The 21,651-nt window shown below is 41.4% G+C and overlaps 1 protein-coding gene across 2 annotated transcripts in view; it reads right to left on the bottom strand.

Annotated features, from left to right (window-relative positions):
* Window positions 1–21,651, bottom strand: part of Lasp (LIM and SH3 domain protein Lasp) — a 104,015-nt gene that overhangs the window by 65,052 nt on the left and 17,312 nt on the right. For both annotated transcript variants that reach the window (XM_071588050.1, XM_071588059.1), the window contains exon 2: window positions 19,832–19,926. In XM_071588050.1, the coding sequence (XP_071444151.1) occupies window positions 19,832–19,926 (95 nt within the window). The remainder of the gene's footprint in view (window positions 1–19,831; window positions 19,927–21,651) is intronic.

A 21,651-nucleotide genomic window follows, 5' to 3' on the forward strand; every position in this document is an offset into this window, starting at 1 on the left:
TTAACAAACATCTGGAACTAACAAGAAAACACAAAACACAGAAAATACGAGGGTAGAATTAAATCAAATGTCTCTGCGGTCGACTCAACTATGACCAAGGTTTTTGTAAAGTCAGGGTCAAGGACACAAGTATCTGGCGGAACTGAGCACATAATTAAGCTGAAAAGACGACTTAATGAGAAGGAGATTTTAAAAACTCGAGAAATTAATTACGAGGGAAAGTAAGTGAAGTAAGCGAATGGTTACAGCATTTCACGGTGAGCAAACAGAGCACTGGACAAAAGGCGGCCACAGTAGTACGAGTATATGCGAATTCTCGTTCCAAATGGTGTCATTTCTCACTGCTTCAGTCATAATTTCAGTACTATAAAATTGGAATTGCATCATCGTCGAAACTATCCACTTACTGATGTGTTAAAACCAATAATTCTGGAAGATATTTGGGAGTACTGAATCCGTTGGGACGTTAAGCTGCGGACCCCTTGGCGCCTTTCGTAAAGAGTAGGCTAATGCCGACGCCGGGTTTCTCTCCACCCTTCATCCTTTCCTGTCCATCCCCTATGGCGCAAATGACCTTAGCTGTCGGTCGCCTCCCCTAAAAACTACTACTGAATCCGTACTGAGGTACGGATTTATTATTTCTCGTTAATTTAACTTAGATATTACCCACAGGTCCGATTTTTCCGAACAATTCAGATGACAATCATCCTTTAATCAATATACTAACCGCAGCAATTAATCCTGAAAATTAACTTGCAATTAGAAAACTTTGATTTTAAATAATGATGTATTCAATATATTTACATGAATTATTATTCAATAAATATATTTATTAAATAATAAATGATTTATAATAAAATTCGGGCTTTAACCTTATGATCAACTTAAACTAAGTTCAACGGGACAATAAAAACCGGTCTTAAAGTGCATTAAAAACAGGATATATCGTATGTTTGAGGAATGGTAAAAAACTGTTGACATAGAATAAAATTACGAAAAATTAATGTATTTCTTTTAAAATTAGGGGCTTCGTGGTATAATGCGTCAATCAAATTGAAGCTATCTGCGCAAATGCTGAAAAGCATGATACTGCGTAAGAAAAAATCAAATGCCGCTTCTAAAATTACTGTTATTTTTCAAGAATTACACCTTCCATGAGAAAAACTATTCAAGTGTACTGGGCTGCAGGTGCCGCAAATAGTATCCCTTCCGAATATTGCCAGATGGACATGATAGTAAAGAATCGCAGTAAAGAGATCACGTGGGCAGATAAAAGAACATTTTCCATTTTCTCAACAGTAATTCATTCCCGCCCGATAAATCACTTCCTTTTAGGCTCAATAAATGTCTGTGCTCGTTCCGGAATGTGATAATTCGGAGGAAGTTAGGCAGAAAATGCGTAGTACAAGGCACCACTGAATCCAGTGATCGACAATTCTTGTCGCCCCGATGAGAAAAGAAATAGAAAAATGGGACGACACAACAGGACCACGCCAAAAATTCAATAGCCCAGGAAAACGGCGGAAATAATTTACAATGTAACATGTGCTGGAGGGAAAAGGTAAAACCTAAAAAAAATGGAAAAGCTGAAAACACTCCCACAGGAACATATTTTTTTACTGGGTAGGATACTACCTTGATCAAAAATTTCCCGGAATTTATTCAGAAAATTAAAAATACAAGTTTATTCATCTAAATCTATATTGTCCCCTTCAAAGTAATCCCCATCGACTGCAACACACTTATGCCAGCGCTTGATCCAATCCTCGAAACATTTTTTATATTCGGTTTTCGGTATGTCCATCAGTGCTTCCTGCGATTTTTCCATTACTTCCTCTCGGCTGCTAAAACGCGTTCCCCGTAATGGTTTTTTTAACTCGATTGAACAGAAAGAAGTCACAGGGAGCCAAATCGGGTGAATTCGGTGGCTGTTGGATGGTATTTGTTGCATTTTTCGTCAAAAAATTACGAATAATGATAGCACTGTGCGACGGTGCGTTATCATGGTGCAAAATCCACGAGTTTTCTGCCCACATTTCTGGTCTCTTTCGGCGAATTGCTTCACGCAAAAGTCTCATAACGCCCAAATAATACTCTTTGTTTACTGTCTGGCAAAAATTCATGATGCACTACACCGTTGTAATCCATGAAAACCGTCAGCATTGCCTTCTTTTTTGACTGAAAACGACGTGGTTTTTTTGGTCTCGGCTCATTTGGTGAACGCCATTCACTTGCCTGATGTCTGGATTGCGTGTCGTACTCATAAACCCACGTCTCGTCTCCAGTAATGATCCTTTTGATGAATGTGGGATCGGATTCAGCCTCGCAAATCATGTCTTTTGCGACGTCAACACGGTCTCTTTTTTTCATGAAATTGAGGTCTTTTGGCACCAACTTTGCTGCTACACGACGGAAACCCAAATCATTAACCACAATGTCTTGGGCGGATGCATAGGCAATGTTCAAGTCCTCCGCTATTTCTCTGATGGTTAATTTGCGGTTATTGACCAACATTTCTTTTACTTTATCAATTTTTTCACCGACTTTCGATGTCGATGGTCTGCCACTGCGTTCATCATCTTCGATTGACTCACGACCACTTCTGAACCGCTCGTGCCACTGGTAAACGACCGTTTTTTTTAGAGAATCGTTGCCGAAACACTTTTCCAACATTTCCAACGTCCGTGCGCCACTAAATCCGTTTTTTACGCAAAATTTAATACAAGTTCGTTGTTGCAAATTTAAATCCATTTCTGAAATTGTAAAAAATCGCCAACACACACAGAGATAGATGTACTCTTGGCTACGTAACTTTTGCAAATGTCAAGTTATGACACTAAGATTTAAAGGGAATATCAACAACAGATGTACCAATTTAACAAAAAAAACAGAACTCAAATCGGAACGATGGGAGCGCCACACGGTGGTTATTCCGGGAACTTTTTGATCAAGGTAGTATTGGAGTACGGGGTGATCACTCGGCGTGGGTGGAACGGAGAACGAGAGACGGGTTGCACCAGAGTCGAATGCGCGCGGCACAAAGGAATTCCCATTTTCCCCCTCGAATACACCTAGTCTCACACCTCTCTAAAGTCGAATATATCCCCGCCTACTAGTAAGGCCGTGTTCTTAGCTGATCGCATGTGTTAGCGAACCAGTGAAGGCGCTGTGCCGACCGTTTGTGCCGAATATGCGCTGGAGGCACTTTCGACTGTAGTGCACGCACAGAAATCACAGGAATAAACCCGTAAGGTTGATTTTAACAGGTGGGGGTAATGTTCGCCTCAAATTTAGCCGGGCGCATGTTAAATTCACATAAATATTGGGGGGATGCGAGACAACTTCTTTCCCCGAGACAGGCGGATTTCCACGACTTTCAGGTATCCAAACCATGAGCACCACTCATAATTTTAGATAACGCTGTTAGCAGAAATCACCTGGATTTCTTATTTCGGGGCCAACCCCACTGTCAATAGTCCAACCCTCATCTCTTGAGGTCGAGTGAACCGAGAATAAGAGGAATCTTTGAGGCAACAGACGATTGTGTGGTTTGAAAAGATAGCGCTGCTCTGAAAGGTGGTTAAGTCTCAATTGCATTTTCTGCACTTGAGGTGAAAAAGAAAGAGATGATTTTGTCATCTCTATGTAAAACTTTGAACTTGAGCAATCAGAATCCACATTCCACATCACAAGATAGTCATATTTTCCCAATCTCTCAGTTAGGGGCCATGTTTTGAAATTAATCCGAGAATCGCCAATTGGTAAACCAAGGGCTGTCTCTTTTCGTGATGACAGAAAGGGAGGGGCCAAGAAAACATTCATCGACAAGCTTCCACTGGGGCACAGGTCTGACGGAGTCGGCGCTCTGCCGAGGGTTAATGATGATAACAGATTGCATGGTGAAAGGAATCCCCAACTGACTTGACATAATCGACGCAGATAAGCAATAGGAGATTGGTCCACCGAAGATAAGGGGAAATACCTCCGAAGGATCGTAGTCTAATAAATACTAATACTTGAAAATGTCGGCTTCTTTCATAAAAATCTAAATGATGAAGGACTACATTGTCCGCTTCGATATAACTATTTCATTCTTTAAGGCATATTTGTCAAGCGCTAACCAATATTAATATTTGTTCAATAATATACCCGGTTTGCAGAAGAAAAAATGTGTTGCCATTGGTAAATAAGTTTGATTGCAAATTATTAAATAAATTCTAATAGACTTGGGGGCCTAATAAAAACCAATCATGAAATTGATAACTCCTAATGATGACGTACAAATATTTAACACTAAATTCACATGCAAACATACTTGCTCCCATAAGAATTCTCGCTGGATCCGCTCTGATAGTATCAGAATGAATGAATCGTAAATCAAGAATAGTCACTCCCAGATAGAGGGCAGAGTTCATTCGATATGCCCGAGTGGCAAAACTTGACCTTTTGCAAGAACCAAGAATTCGTCCGAGTTTCCACTTTCCTCAAGAGCATAATAATGCGGTAATGAAGGGCATTCGACGAGGAAATAAATACAGTCATCAATAGCTTATGCAATTATTTGATATAGAGCGAGACGCGAAAGACACTGCTGACATCATTTCATCCAAATATAACTGACCCCCCGTACAGATACCGTGGGGTCAAAACAACCTCTTCTTTTCCAAGGGGTGAAATCTCAGAGAGTTGACGCACTCTAAAAAGGACATTATAAACACGATCACGCCCTCTACAAACACTACTTTTTCGTTGTCCTTGAAAATAAAGGCCAACTCGATCAAACAAATATGGTTTTAACATCAAAGGGCTTTTATTTACACCGCTTAAAAAGAAGTTTGATTGCGGACAGAATCGGCAGAAGCTTGATGCTTAAGAAAGCATCAACGAGTTGATAAGCGCGAAAATAAACATTTTCTAACAACTTTTTTTGAAAAGCAGCTATCCTAAAATGTAAGAAATAAATCTCAGAGCGTTAAGATAAGAGATAAGACTTATGACATTCTTGGTTTAGTAGCGCTAATATCCTCATATATCTATAACAACAGCGTACGACAACACCCAGTCCTGAAAATTATGAAATGGCAATTGATATAGCTGCATCAAAAATACAACCTACATAATATGGAATTAGCGCGACAAATTATAATCCATTAAATAAACAAATTCCAAAGTTTGCTTAATCTCAACTATAATATCATCCATGACGCCCAGGAAAGGCTTTTGAAAACAGGGCAGATTCTCACAGAGCCCGCGAGCTTGGCATTGAAGCTCAGGAAAAGATGTGATAAGGCCAGAAAATTCGTGAAATACTTTGCCGGCGGCGTAGTCGGAGGAACAGAAATTTTGATGGGCAAAAAGAATGACCTGGGGAGGGAACTCTGCGCAGGCTTAAATATGCTGCGGTCTTCTCCAGAAAAGACGGAAAGATGCTCATACGCCAACTGACGAAGAAACGTGCGTGCCCCTAATGTTTCTGCCGTAAATATTCAACACAAAATACAAGTCTCCCTAAATGTAAAAAAATTGTGACATACACTTCGATGAAAATCATAATATATCTGTGAATGATATGGAAATTTTCTCTTCTCGGGACGAGAGAGAGCAGTTTGCAAAAATAGATGCGAGGCAATATTGTACAGCGAAGGGTGGTGTGGGGAGAGAGAGTATAAAGCGAAGGTAAGACTCATCACGCTCGATTCGGGTGTAGCAAATGGTTAGCGGCTAGGAGCCCACATACTAGTGCTTTATAAATCATCACGCTAAATTAATAATGTGTGTGGGAAGCAATTTTGAAACTACAGAGTGACGATTGTTCACACGAAAAGATACGGTCAATGCTTGAGTGTTCTCTCCATCCATTCGGACAAATGGTCCATGAATTCCTCCAACACTCACCTTGCAGATTTTCAAAGGTTTCCCTGGGTGTATGATCCCTGGGAGGATGAGAAACAATGCAATAACTGAAACAAACTAATGAGCGACAACCGAACAAGAATATTCGTCGCTTCCTAAAAAGATGAACCACTGGAACAGAATTCATAATTATTTAACAGCCTAGCCAACCCAGCAGTTGATCGACACCATTTTACCATGACAAAGAAATAAGGGAGCAATAAAGTATTGCTCAAATAACGATATCAATACGAAGATCTATAAGAAGTTTCTCTTGACCCAACAAAAAAAAATAGTCGGGGATTAGCTAGCCAGGCAGATCACATGCCAGCGCCAAAATTGTACTTCGTCAAGTACATGTTCCGCCAGGCAAATCCCCAGACACCCAGTGCACGTACGAACGTTCGATCACAATTTTATCGCATGTGTATTCATCGGTCATATATTACAGTTCACAATTAAATATTGCCCAAAATAACGGCGGCCCGGCTGATGACAAGGTAATCACATCCTATCTTGGCCTAGACCTGACTACGCCAGGTAATTATCATGATTGTACACAAAAGTAAGATAAATTCTGTTTTATTTAGATTCACAATCCTGTTGTGATAAATGAAAAACTATGTTACACAGTACTTCCTCTCAAATCACTTAAAAAATTTAATCTAATACCACAACATGTTTTCAGCAGGGTAATTAATGTCTTTAGATTTAGATTTTTAACCGACCATAATTCCTCCATAGCTGAATTTTAAAATTATAGCTCCCAACATTGCGGATTTTGAAATTAGAGCATCGATGAGGAAGTATCCGTACTTGTGGGTTTATCTGACTGAAACACAAGATAGTCTTCGAAATCGATGCTTCTCAAAGGTATTATTTTGAGATGAAATGATATCACCTCAAAGGTTTTATGATGAGCACATTGTCCATAGTACCCAGGTGAGAAGAGTTGGGAAAGCAAAATATAAAAAATTTCGTGTCGTCCAGCACATAGTAGTGAATGAATGCGATTATAAATGCCAACTTGTTCATTTAAAAATCAGCCATTTTTCAACTTCCGCGATCTTGTGCAAATTATAAAACCTCACAGACCTACACTAACCCTGTCAACCTACGGCTGGAGAGGCATCACTCCTGACCCCGAGACCTGACGGACAAAATCTCAATCCTCTCACGAGATTACGGAGCTCGAGTAATAATGACACAAGCCACAATAATTATCAGAAACGATTTAAAAAAAACCGTCCTCATCACAAAGCAGCACCCATCGAACTCGCGAGGGGGAATTACGACCGCGCAGAAAAAAATACCCCATTTAGAGGGCTGAACTCTCTGAAGGGCCTGGATGCCGACGGACGGAGTTTCCGGTCGGCCGTTACGAGACGAGTCGCCGCCCTCCCCCTTCCCCCCGCCGCTGCCGACCGGCCCATGGCTGCCCCCGCTGACAAGGGACAGCGCGGCGGCTGGAAGAGGGGAGTATGGGATCAATGGGATCGCCCATTCCTGCCCATCTGATGCTCCCCCTCTTCTTCATTCATTCTCTCTTCCTTCCACTCCTCAGCGGAACAACTTCACCCCTCTCTAGCACACCCTTCCTCCCCTCCACAAGAACCATTTCTTTGACCCTCCGCTCCTCTCGCAACTGAGGGAGCTTGACTCGATGCATCGGCGCGTCTCTCCTTGGAAGCCGACGGCGGCCAACCTTGAGATTTTTTCGAGCGAAGCAAAACTTTTACTTTTCCCCAATTTCTATTCCGGCGCACGTCACGCGACCTTGGATGAAGACCCACGGGGTCGAAATGAGCGGGCATTCGACTTTGCGGATACCTTTTTTTCGCATAAAAAATTCCAGTGTTGTGTGTTCGATCTATGTTCGATTGACTCTGGAGCAGGTTTGGCGTCAGCGGTATGCCTTAGGGTACAACATATATCTGGCTAGGGAATACGTCGCCGCCATAAACTTCTCTCCCACCTGAGAGCCTTGCATAGAAAAAAACAAAGAAATGAACGCAGCAGAAGCGTCGAGAAAATATTTAACAACTTAAAACATGATTGTAGCTGAAACAGGGACTCTTCACTTACCCCGGCCTATTTTCTTGCTCAATCAACTCATCGTTGATCACCCGATTCTTAAATAGGTTATCACTCCTATTGGCTAATCATTAATTACAAATTATCGTTAAAATCATATCCACATAGTATTAATTTGATCGGAAATTTTTGAGGTATTAATTTGACAATTTTAACATGCTCTTTAAAGAAATTTCGTCGCTAGAAAGGAAGCATCGGCCAAATCCAATTCCCGGCGATCAATCCGATGGAACCGAATGGCTTTCTAAACCCGTTAGGGACCCAGCGAACTTACTTTTAAGCCACCTATCCTATGAAAGCATTCGTTTTGCCTGCCTACTGGATTGACCAAATGATAAATCATCAACTTTCGTTTAGCTCGAAGCTATTGCAACGACACATTTCTAAAAATGGCAAAAAGACGCATTAATGCCTCTCAGAGTAAAGCTATTCCGATTGACGCCACAAGTGTAGACAGCTGAAATAAAGTAACCCTTTCATAGAACCCTACCGCTCAAGAACAATGGAATTTTGGGGTTAGTACCTTGAAAAAAAGACAGCAGATTGCTTTATCTCATTTTCTTATCAGGACGGATCTTCAATGCCTCCTACAACCGTTATTTATAATAGCGGATCCGTAACACTATCATTATACGAACGGTTCACTGATATACTCCCATTACGCCCTCGCACTATATTAAGTACCAATATCCACGCTCGTTTTCGATACGGAACTTAATATTCTCATACTTCCATTTTCCTCTTTGGCACAGAATAAATGCTAGAACCTTTTCTCCATCTTTGCCCAACGATTCCGATTTATTTTTTGCTGGATGAGGTCGCAATGGCGGAATTACTTCTTGCATTTGGAACAAACGTATTTCCTAACAGTCCGCGATATAACACCTTTTACAAGAAGGGAGACGTTTAACACAATATGACCCGAACCTATTCTGATGGAATTACGTAAAATATATACCTTCAACGCAAAGAACTCTCAAGAGCGAGGTGGATATCCTGATTAACAAACAGGTGTTGGAGATAAAGATGCGAATCCTTTTTAGGAGCTAAAAATCTCGATGTTTATCTCTCCGACTGATCCAAAGCACGGCACGCCAGCAAACCATAGAGATCAAATAGAGGTCAAATTCTCACAAGGGAAAAGTTACCTAAACCAATTGTTTCTAAAATAATTCCAAATTTTTGGTGAGCTGCGTTGAGTTCTTCTATGCACCAATGAAAATGTATACAATATTAAAAATCTAGATATTTACTCAATCGACCCGAATCATGAAACAATTTCGTTCATCACAGAGATTCTTTCAGTAATTATTTACAGAAAAGGAGATTATTAAAAGTGACCATCTTCTTTCGCATACTAAAAATTATCATGCGTAGGAAAGGTGAACTCCGTCGTCTAAAATTCTTGCAATTATATTTACTTTACGTGGGTATTTTCCCCTGAAAAATTAATATTTCTTCCAAGAAATTAACGGTAGCGCATTCAATTAATAACTAATACTGATTCCCCCTAATCAATCATGCGTGAGGTGGTAATAATATAAATTATTATTGTTATCAGTCCATCGATGAGAGTAGGCTTTAGTTGGGTCCTAGGAAATATTGCACGATACCATGGTCTCCAAAAGAACTTATAAAATGTTTAGTTTCGGAATTCAATAAAGACAGCGGCATCTAACGCGAATATCTTCCGGGAAGAATCCTTGGGCTAAAAAAGCGTTTGCGAGCTCTTCTTTTGAATCCTCAACCGTCTCCTCGAGTGGCCGGCGTGGCCATACACTGGAAACTACTTTGGTAAACCGAGCGAGCTGTCACATACCAGGGGCGAATTACGCCGTTATGCTGGCAACGAAACCCACTTAGTCCATTATCCTCAACGTTGACCGCCGAGACCTTCTCCGCTCGAAAGTCGTTAAAGCGGCGCGGCGGCGTCGAAAATGCTGTCCCCTACTTGCTGCTTGCTTTACTCCTCCCGGATTTCTTGGACGGGCAAAAAGCACAACAACACGCCTTGGTGTGATTTTCGAGAATTTCCACAACCCTCGACCCAATTCCGCTTGACCGGGAACTAACAGGTCTCCGGCCCTTGACGGAAATAAAAAAAACAAACGTAAAAAAAACGGGTCGTGCGAAAGGGAAACAGGGTCACCTGTTTAAGGGTTTTACCGGGACCCGACAGGGTTGTGGGGAGAGGGAGGGTTAGAGGAATTTCCTACGGCTTCCGTGCAACGAGCCGAGCGGAGATTAAGCCGGCGGAAGAGAAAAATACACGTAAAAAAACGGAACGAGACTCCGTTCGACCTGTAAACACGACGATCCATGGGAGACAATGCGGGTCGAGATTACGAAGTCTGGCACGAGACTCGATTCGAGGGATCGCGAGGGGAGGGGGAGGCGGAGGATCGGCACGAGAGATTTTTCACGCCAGTCGATAACCTTTCACAACCGAGCGTACCGTAGACCAACCCGGCGGATTTGACCCTGCACGTTAAGACGCACGACTCGGATGCACATGACTACGTACCATCGCTTTCAAAAATATCAATGACAGGCACGAGCGCGACAAGGTGAAAACGTTCGCGATGCTGGGACTCAATTCCTACGATCTATTTGTCACTTTTGAGTGGCCAGAATGCAAGCCAGTCATTGAAAGACAACATAAAATTTTAAAAACATGTTTAAGTAAATGTTTGGGCATTAAGACCTGTTGCCCTAACACCCCCCGCCACACGCCCTTATGGCGGCTCTCGGATCATATTAAGGACATAGACACAAAGATATAACGAAAATCTTCACCTTCCCCAAATTCCCCGTGCACCGCTGGCTCTCTGCACGGACTTGTGGAAATAAATGAACTTTCCGTGGCTCAAGTGACGATTCCACTCCATCCAACAATATTTTCATTTAATCGAGGTCGAGAGATTCAAAAGTGGTGGTCCGCGACAATGGCGAAACAAGGCGGGAGAGAGGAAGGACAGGAAGATGGCGAAAAGGGTAGGGGGGACGAGATAAGACGTGGGTGATGGCAAGGAGACAGCTTAGCGGCGCGGGGTCTAAGGGGAAAGGAGGGAGAGGTCGAGGGAGCAGGAATGGTGGCCGTATACATATAAGGAGAGGATGGAGAATGGCGGGGTTAAAAAGCGACGGAGGAAGAGAGAAGAATGGAGGCGGAGGAAGGGGGGGGGTGGAGCTGGGAAAGCAAAACGTAGAGGGCACGTCAGTGAGAAAGAGATATATGAAAGAGGGGGTGAGGAGATAAGGGAGGTGATATACGTCTCCATACTCCTGTCTAATGAATTTAAAAAAAAACTCCGAAATGCAAATATTCAAGTATCTTCTTTCCCTGTCACAAATCAGAGGAGTGACGAAGAATTTCCAACATTCCACTACCTCGCCATCAACGTTCCCAGAAATTCTGATATTCAGACTATAAATATTTTAATAGAGGATAATGGATATATGCAGAGAGGAGGATTCAATATCTGGAGATGGGTCTTATCTACAATTGTGGGAGTGAAAATGAGTCAGCGGAGAGATTACTCAAAGGGGAACGCCTTTTGCATATTTGTATTTTGAAAACCATAATCATAAACTAAATGGCGTATTATGACTCCGGTCACTCTGATAAATAGCAGACTCCTGGATTAAATTCATATCTATCGAAAAGCATTGAGAGCCGAACAGTCAACGGAAAACGAATCTAGAGTATTGTTTCACTAAATCAGATTTGGCGATCCATTGATGCGCAAGGAGTCGTATTTTGGCCTCCGCTTTATGATGAGGTGTTTCCCCAACGTTTCTCCTCATCTGTTGGAGCCTTGACGGAAATGGGATTCTATTCACACCTTGCCCAAATCTTCGAAGGAAAGAACAAAACATTAACCGCGCACAAAGGGGAGACAGCTTTTCCACCTTTGACAGTATCCACAAAGGGTAGGTTGCAGGGAATGGAATTATCTGGTCCTTTCTCTTCTGCATGTCCCAGGGAAATTAAGGTATTTGGTATGTAGACACCGGGTGTATAAACATACTTTGCAACAACTGGCAGTCAAAACTAAAGTAAACTGATGCATAAATCAAAATGCATAAAGAGAATCAAGGAAATGGTAGGACCCGTCGGTAATAGTAGTATGCACGCTGGTACGCAAATAGGATTACGCCAATAGGATTGGCGTTTCAGGGTCATTTAGTTTTATCACTGCGAATTCCAACTATACCTTTCAACAAAAAAATAACATTCTGATCTTTCTCTGCGCTCATTTCTATGCTTAACATAACTGTAAAAACTCTGAAATACCCAAATATTCTCTAAGCCAGCTGTGTCCTCTCAAAAATGTAACATGAACTACAGCAGTGCCATGCATAAAGACAGTTTCACAGGTAAATTATAAATTTCAGTAAATAAAATCCAAGCATGATTCCCTAATAAAGAAATTAAACGCTGAATTACTTCTGATAAATCACTGGAGCGGGTCCTATGGGCACGGCCTGGAACAGTCATATCCTTTAACTCAGAACACCCTTTGAATCATCTCATACGCAACACCTTTTGCATCTACTATGAAATGAGGTGAAGTGAGTAAGTGTAACAGATTAATTTAAATACATGGGTTTTCGGACCGGGGGAGTAAATCCCTTGACCTGCTAGCATAGTTTAAGAAAATTAAGTCTTAAATTGAACGATACTCTGTCGCAAGTTCATCAGTCCAGTTCAATCTACTACAGTTTGTTTGCTTTCTGTTTCTACAGACCAACAGTCATAAAGTACGCGCAGTTTCTGTTTACCGGTACGCGCTTCCCTTATCACTGTGATCCGGAGATAAACACGATTGATATACGGAAATAATTCTAAGCTTTCCGATTATCCCCCGACACCTACTGAAACCGCCAACTACAAGAAACCCCAAATGAAGCACAATCACGGAATCAACGACTCCATCGCAATATACGTATGCTTACTCAGTAATGGTAAAACGCGAGGGAGCAGGACAAAGCGCTTGGAGTATGAGAGTTAACTGATGTCGACAAAAGAAGAAAGGGAGCGATATTGACACAAGAAATTTCTCGTCGAGTGAAAACCTTGGAATTAATTGGCATCATGCATTTACCGTAAAAAAGTTGATGGGATAGCGAAACAAAACTTTCCGTACAAAAATATATAACTATTCGAACTTTGTTTCCCAGGGCTCACTCGATAAGCATCTACATACAACGAAAAAACCTTAGCAGGCCATGATAAGCGAGAAACAGGCATCACTATCTCCTTTTGTCGCGCACCGGAAAACGTTTGCACTGTGGTGGCGCAGTCACGACTTAGCTATTCTAAGAGCTGAGTAAGTAGCAAGCTAATCCCCTCCTCCCCAATCCACATTCCCTCGCGCGAAGTCAACTGCAAGCAGACTTCAGACGCTCTGTCGTACTTCACCGGACCTCCCGAAATGATGGGCACGCCCATTTCCGCCACGGGATGCATCCAAGACAACGAAAAGCCACATACACGTAGACCTCCAATGCACAAACTCATCACCCCCTGCCCTCCAAGAGTGCAGTGCGCAAGACACAGACTGAGCATCTAAAAATTAAATGTTATTAAATAATGTGGAGAAGGGTCGCGATCGAGATCGATTTTACGAGAGGAATACCAGAAAACGGAAAGGGGGCGAAATTGGATAGGAACGCACATCTAAGTCACATATATGAAGTGAAATATCCCGTTAACCTGGTACGGTATGGGAGGAACGCCACTATGAATATTAATAAAAGGGATGGATGCCCTTTAATAAAAATTCTGCATGAATAATTTCTGGGCCACGCCCAAACGCAAGACACGTATTGAAACGCTGTCCCGGCTTTCATAGAAGGCGAACTAAATCAAACACCAACGGAAAATACCAACGATCGACACCACACTAACATGATAGTACCTGGGTAACCATGAGAACCAAAGAGGGTCAGATTTGAGTTTATAGCCTTATAGGTTAATACACATTCAAACAAAATCCGTTCCCTTGTAAGAATGCAAAGGCAGTCGTGGGCAACTGAAAAGTGTCAATTGTTATTTCCGTGCTATCTCGACCTCTTATTGTAAATTAAACCTTTCACTTACAATAATGCACATAAAATACCGATCCCAGCATAAAAATATCGCGTATCATGGACTCGTATATCGAGTAATACCAAAAATGATGCTACCGGAAGTATCTTAAATTCATGTATCACATACACGGTGAGTGAAGGAGTTTTTCAAAACCACTTGTTCCAAGATATTTTTCAAAGAAAACTATGAGTCAGTCACTGACTGGCAACTCGCTCCCGTGATCACGCTGAACATGTACCTATACTACCTTGATCAAAAATTACCCGGAATTTATTCAGAAAATTAAAAATACAAGTTTATTCATCTAAATCTATATTGTCCCCTTCAAAGTAATCCCCATCGACTGCAACACACTTATGCCAGCGCTTGATCCAATCCTCGAAACATTTTTTATATTCGGTTTTCGGTATGTCCATCAGTGCTTCCTGCGATTTTTCCATTACTTCCTCTCGGCTGCTAAAACGCGTTCCCCGTAATGGTTTTTTAACTCGATTGAACAGAAAGAAGTCACAGGGAGCCAAATCAGGTGAATTCGGTGGCTGTTGGATGGTATTTGTTGCATTTTTCGTCAAAAAATTACGAATAATGATAGCACTGTGCGACGGTGCGTTATCATGGTGCAAAATCCACGAGTTTTCTGCCCACATTTCTGGTCTCTTTCGGCGAATTGCTTCACGCAAACGTCTCATAACGCCCAAATAATACTCTTTGTTTACTGTCTGGCCTTCTGGCAAAAATTCATGATGCACTACACCGTTGTAATCCAAGAAAACAGTCAGCATTGCCTTCTTTTTTGACTGAAAACGACGTGGTTTTTTTGGTCTCGGCTCATTTGGTGAACGCCATTCACTTGCCTGATGTCTGGATTGCGTGTCGTACTCATAAACCCACGTCTCGTCTCCAGTAATGATCCTTTTGATGAATGTGGGATCGGATTCAGCCTCGCAAATCATGTCTTTTGCGACGTCAACACGGTCTCTTTTTTGCATGAAATTGAGGTCCTTTGGCACCAACTTTGCTGCTACACGACGGAAACCCAAATCATTAACCACAATGTCTTGGGCGGATCCATAGGAAATGTTCAAGTCCTCCGCTATTTCTCTGATGGTTAATTTGCGGTTATTGACCAACATTTCTTTTACTTTATCAATTTTTTCACCGACTTTCGATGTCGATGGTCTGCCACTGCGTTCATCATCTTCGATTGACTCACGACCACTTCTGAACCGCTCGTGCCACTGGTAAACGACCGTTTTTTTTAGAGAATCGTTGCCGAAACACTTTTCCAACATTTCCAACGTCCGTGCGCCACTAAATCCGTTTTTTACGCAAAATTTAATACAAGTTCGTTGTTGCAAATTTAAATCCATTTCTGAAATTGTAAAAAATCGCCAACACACACAGAGATAGATGTACTCTTGGCTACGTAACTTTTGCAAATGTCAAGTTATGACACTAAGATTTAAAGGGAATATCAACAACAGATGTACCAATTTAACAAAAAAAACAGAACTCAAATCGGAACGATGGGAGCGCCACACGGTGGTTATTCCGGGAACTTTTTGATCAAGGTAGTATTCGCGGAAAAATTGTCATACTGACAATAGACATCAATTTCAACTATTCAACGAATGTAGGATGGTACTTCATATTTTTTTACTTCCGTCATTATCAACATGCAAAGCTAATAGTCAATTGAAACCCGATGAACACCAGGCAGAGATGCCAATTTTTTTGCCATAATCAAAAATACTCTACAGCACCGGTAAAACAATTGACCATGAATACATTATGCGAACAATTACATGAATTTGACTTGGTCATTTTCATCGTTATTTACATATCATTTATAAATGTGGGGAAAAAACTCGGCTTCACGTTATTTGAGACTTTATTACCTACGTGCTTAACTTTATTCAGAGGTTAGTTTGAAGAAAAGATTATCTAGTCTCAATCTCGCCCCAATTAAAACGTTTTATTGTCATTACCGCAATTCCTTTGTTTTAAGGTCACCATATTAGGTCGCAAAATAGCTGTTATCACTGCGTTATAGGATTAAGCGATTGGGATTCACAAATGAGAAGATTTACGAGTATTACGTTTTTTCTATCCATCTGGAAAATATAAAAAAAACCGTGACAGTGATTTTTTTCAAAAGTAGAATGAGGAAAGCATAGAGAAAAGAATCGTGGGATGGCAAAGGAAAATATATGGCAAAAGCATAAAAATGAGATGACTGGAGGTGGAGGTATGGGGTGGGGGGGGGAGGCGCGGCGAGAGAGTCGGCGTGGGGGATGAGGTGGGAGGGAGGAAAGGGTGGGGGCGGAAGATGGAGACGATGAGAAAGGCGGCGAGGGACTGACTGGCAATGGAATGCGGTCGCTGCCAACGTCATGTTGAGACACGACGATCACCGTCGAAAGACGGGAGAGCGAAATACTTTCGTCTGGCCGATTTGCCCATCCAATTGGTAGGGTAAAATGTACATATGAGGATGGGATGGAAAAATATAGTGAGCTTCGACCGGGAGCAGAATTCGAAAACTGATATAGGGACAGAGGATAGAGGGATAGAGGAAAAAGTCGCGCTACTTCTCCCGCCACAGCTAAAGTTTGAAACTTCTCTTAATCGGATCGCTCGTGGTGTCAGGAGGAATACATTTCCTTTTGTAGAAAGGCTATTACATAAATCCACCACCAAATGTTCCAGTAATCAAAACCGTTTCTGTTGGTTAGAATATTGCTCCAAGAATTATAATGCTAATAAGAATTGTACAACTCAAAAATTGAAAAGTTCGTTTCAAAGACAGTTATGAGCGTGAATTGAAGTTGGTTTACACACCACTGTGTCGGCTCGACAGCAAGAGTTTCGTCGTGCAATTTTGAGACCTTCATCAGGCTCGAGCGAATCGTTCAAGCATGAGAAATCTAAGGGATTCAAAACCGGCGATTTTTTGCCAACATTATGCATGTTAGAAAATCAGAAGTGTCAAGAATCAAACGCCAAAAACTTTACCAATGTTATTTTCACACGTCTTTTTTAGGTGCTTAAACGTCTATCACATGAATCACAATACTTTCGTAAGCATTTTATAAAATTAACTACGACATCAACCTGACATTGTCTAATGGCTACATTATCTCCCGAGTGATACAAACGGCGAAGACCATTTACGAAGGAGTACAAGTCCTTCTTGCCTTGATAGTCTAATTATCATTAGCGATTGCCAGATAAAAGATACTGAAACAAATTGACCAAAGAAATGCAAAAATTCACCATGGAATTCCGCATTGCAGTATTCTTCACCTCAAGGTACAGTGAACTTAGCAATAATATTCGGGCTTATCGCTAAGATATCTAGTGATATCAAATTATCTACATATATTACATAAACACAGTAGTCCAACGCCTGCCCCTGAACTATCGCGATTTATACATATTACATAATGCAACAAAATAATATTGCTACTGCATATCATGGTATGGATTCACACATTCCTTCCAATACCACGGGTTTCGGCACGGTTTGCAAACACTTCCATCACATTCTCGTGAGATATTGAACAGGATGCCAACAGGGAACCCTTGTTTCTATTTAAAATCAAAATTTTCTGACAGTTTATAAATGATTACTATTGACTACATTAAAATCTTTGCCGATGTCCATGTCTTTGATTTCCTAAGACGCTGATCGCTAGCTCAGTGCTCTGACTAATTATGCAGATTATTCACTCAGCTTCCATCTAGCTGGCAAAAGCTGAGAACGCAGAATTCATTGGCGGAAATAAACCACTGAGAGCAGACGACTACATCCAACAACGAGTTTACTGGTGCAAGTTAAAAAAAAAAAAAAACAAGATTTATATTTCGAACTTTCACTTCTCCCGACAATTCTTAAGTTTTGAGAACCGAAAAGTGAAAATTCGTTGCAAAATATAAACCGCTGGAATACCTATCAAATCTGATTCTGGTAAAAAATCTACAACGAAAAAATGACGTCCTTCGTGACTGATGTTACCATTGTATGTGCGGCGAAGTAATCTTCCTCGCTTTCTGCTTATCAGACGAAAATATCCCCCTTTCCAAGAAGGTTTTGTTATATATTGACTCGCTTTTAAAAGTGTTGGTAATGGAGCACAGCAGGTTGATCGTTTGGCCACCGAATGGAGGGTCTAAGGCGATGGCTCTGAACACACTCCGGTCTCTCCTGAGGTGTTCGACATTTCTGGGGACCACACCTTCCTGGGAAACCTAACGCGGTATTGGGATGGGACCCGATCCCCACCCTGATGTCTGAATTCCACACCCCTTAGGACAACGTAAAAAATAAATTTTACTCCCACCTTTGAAAATCGACATGCTACCGAGGAAGGACACTTTTAGAATTTGAAATAAGAACCCAAATCTATGTCGAAAAAACTCCAAATCGACTACGGGAAAACACGCGAGTGGGGAGAAAGAGAAACACAAACAATAATTTCTAAAAGAAAGGACGAAAATGATGGTAAGATAGAAATGGATTACTTCCTTGGTGCAATTAAAAGTGCAAACAGACGTATGCAGCAATCGGTGATAAATAGAAAAGGAGAGACGAAAGGCATTGCAATATAGGACCATTCATATTCGGGTATTGCCTGCACCATAACACTTGGGATATTTTTCATAATTTTCATCAAACCAAAGCAAGATATTGGTTAAGATTCACCACGAAAACAATCCTTTCAGGGGCGTTAGAATGAACGAAATGCATGCGCAATAAATATATAAACACTCTACCCAGGAAACAGGGCACTCGAGGGCGAGTGGAAAGGTGTGTTAGGCCACCAGCCATTAGAATAATTGTAGCTCAATGGCATTTGCAAATTTCTTACGTCGCGCGTTGTTCTTTGTGTTGTAGCCAACATAACGTAGAACATTGTGAATTTTCCTGATTACCAATTAATATAAAAACGCTCGGCACAATCCCTCGAGGCGGTTGGCAAAGTACGATTTAGATGTGCACCTATTGTATACACAAGCGTGATTTTAATGGTATCGCATGATAATAAGCATATGAGGTTGACTATTGCGTTTTCACCGGTTGCAATGCTATTTAGCAATTTTGGTGCCTAGGTGCAAACCTCGGTAAAGCAACATGCCCCTTTCTTGAAGAATCAAACACGTTATTAGCATGCTTAATTCTATAGGATTTTCCCGCATTGTAATGACAACAACTCAAACCATTGCGTTTCGCGACACCTTTTCATTTCAAAGAAATGCAATCAAATGAAAAAGATAGTCAACGGTTCGAATCGCGGTGAATGCAGTTGATACTTGCATTGGGGAAACTACTATGGCATCTCACCACAACTAGGGTGGACCCTTAAGGTCTTGTTACCATCGCTAATTTGATCATGTAGTTGTTCCCGAATTGCTATTTAAAAATACCCAGGGTATTTTGGAGAAAAAACAAAACTGCATCAGTGCAGCAAAGACGGCAGCTTACAAAAAATAATCCCAACTTATTACGGTGATCCATACAGAACACCGAGAAAATCTTTTATTACATTAGTCCTATGACTATGTGTTTCAACTTTCCGTGATGCACAAGTAATGCCATCGCTTGCCCATTCCCCATCACGATCGGCCAAGATCTGGCCAATGGGCGGGGAAGGAGACTTAATCAATACAGAGTAAGGAATGAAGGCGCGTAGCGCCAGGGGAGGGGGAGGGGGAGGAGAGGAGGGCCACGCTTAGTTGAGTACTCACGCTTCGCAATACGGCTGCTTGTTGTATCCCTTGTACGTCTTCATGTTGAGAGTCATGTTGCACACCTGGCACTTGAAGCAGAGTTTGTGCCATATCTGCGAAAAAATAAACGCACGGTTAATAGACATAATACATTATGGAGACATCATATATTAGAGAAATTTCTATCCGAAATGATTCATCCCTCATATTGTGATTTTGGAGACATGCCAGGTACTCACAAATCACAAGAATATAATAAATAACCTAATAACCCTTAGACAAAGATCTTGATTTACCGACTCAATTGTGAACTGAAATAATCCCACCAAAATTTCAGCGTGTAATTTCATCTGTTATATAATTAAAATATTAGAAAGAACATTACATGCAGTGGTAAATATTCAATTAAAATAATCGCACAAGCCAACGAAAACTGGGAACTTTGCATGAGTAAAAATGAACTCGAATGGGAAGGAACGTTCATGACTCCGCTAAAAAAACTAATGAATGAATTACTTCCGCTCCATGACCCTTCATATACTTGCACTAAACCTTTCAGGTATCCAGGGTAATGGCTAAGCATTAACAAGGACATATATTACAATATATGAGCAGTATACTTTTCTAAAAAATAGGCATCAGAAATGTATGATTGTACGAAGCTTTCGAGAGATTTTCATCATCCAAATAGCATTTAATCAGCGTCAACAGATGCACTGATTATGGACAAGAAAAGAGATTATTCCGGTTTTGAGAAGGCATAGAAAAGCGTTGATTCTTCAAATAAAACGCAATGAATATAGGTGGTAATTCCGATACATTTCAATGAATTTAACTGTCCTTCCGGGGTCAAGATTCAATTTCCATGACTTACGCAGATTTTAATTTTTTTTCCAAGAATTGTATGACTTCCCTACTGACGATCCGCAGTGGTAAAGACCACGCATGGTTTCTTTCCCTTGGGCTCACTGCAGACGTTGTCCCCTTGAATGCTCCAGACTCTCGTAAGTTCAAGTAACGTCAAGTAAGGAATTAAGCGGGACCAACATACATATTTCAGGTCATATGAGAGAATATGGACGGCCATGACTCAATTCCCGCAACGCCATACATTTGCAATTGCTCTACGAGACACCATTGCCGCGGAAGGGCGAGTGGCGCATGAGCTGGGATCGTAGGTGACACTGAGAATGAATGGGTGGACGATTAGGGAAAGGTCTGCCCAACTACTTATTTACCCAAGAGACCTCTCTATTTCCATATTTCCATTGCCCGTTATCGTGTCCCTTCCCTCAAAAATACAACCTGTGACTTTACTCTCTAATTTCTTGATATTTCCCATCTTTCCCGCCGTCGATTGCTACCTGATATGAAATTCTTACGTGACATCTTCAACGGACCTCTCCGCACCAACGATCTTCTTCCTCTCTTCTCAATTCGTGTTCCCCCACGACCAATACGTAACTTGAGTCTGACGCAATGCCGTAGTTCCGTCTTTCGATCTCCCGACGTTCCCTATTCCATCGACTGCCCGCTACATTTAATTCCCTAAGCATTGAGTATCCTTCCTTGGGCCTCTCTTCCTCACTCACCGCTTTCGCCTCCTTCCTTAAACGTCAGAGTCATTTGACCCTCTCTAATTGCATATGTGCTCTCCTGCAAGTTGCCCCTGGCATTTATTTTTGTTAATTTTTCATCCTTGTTCGTTTCTCTTGCCCTTTATTTTTGTGTAAATTACATGTATTGCCTGTCAGCCAATTTATAAGCCTTTGTGCTGTTTTTGGCTGCTTTGTTATATAAATGAATGTCAAAACTGAACAAAGGCAACCAGATAAAAA

This window comes from Hetaerina americana, unplaced genomic scaffold (assembly GCF_022747635.1).
Source record: "Hetaerina americana unplaced genomic scaffold, ioHetAmer1.1.p SCAF_1, whole genome shotgun sequence".
Lineage (NCBI taxonomy): Eukaryota > Metazoa > Arthropoda > Insecta > Odonata > Calopterygidae > Hetaerina > Hetaerina americana.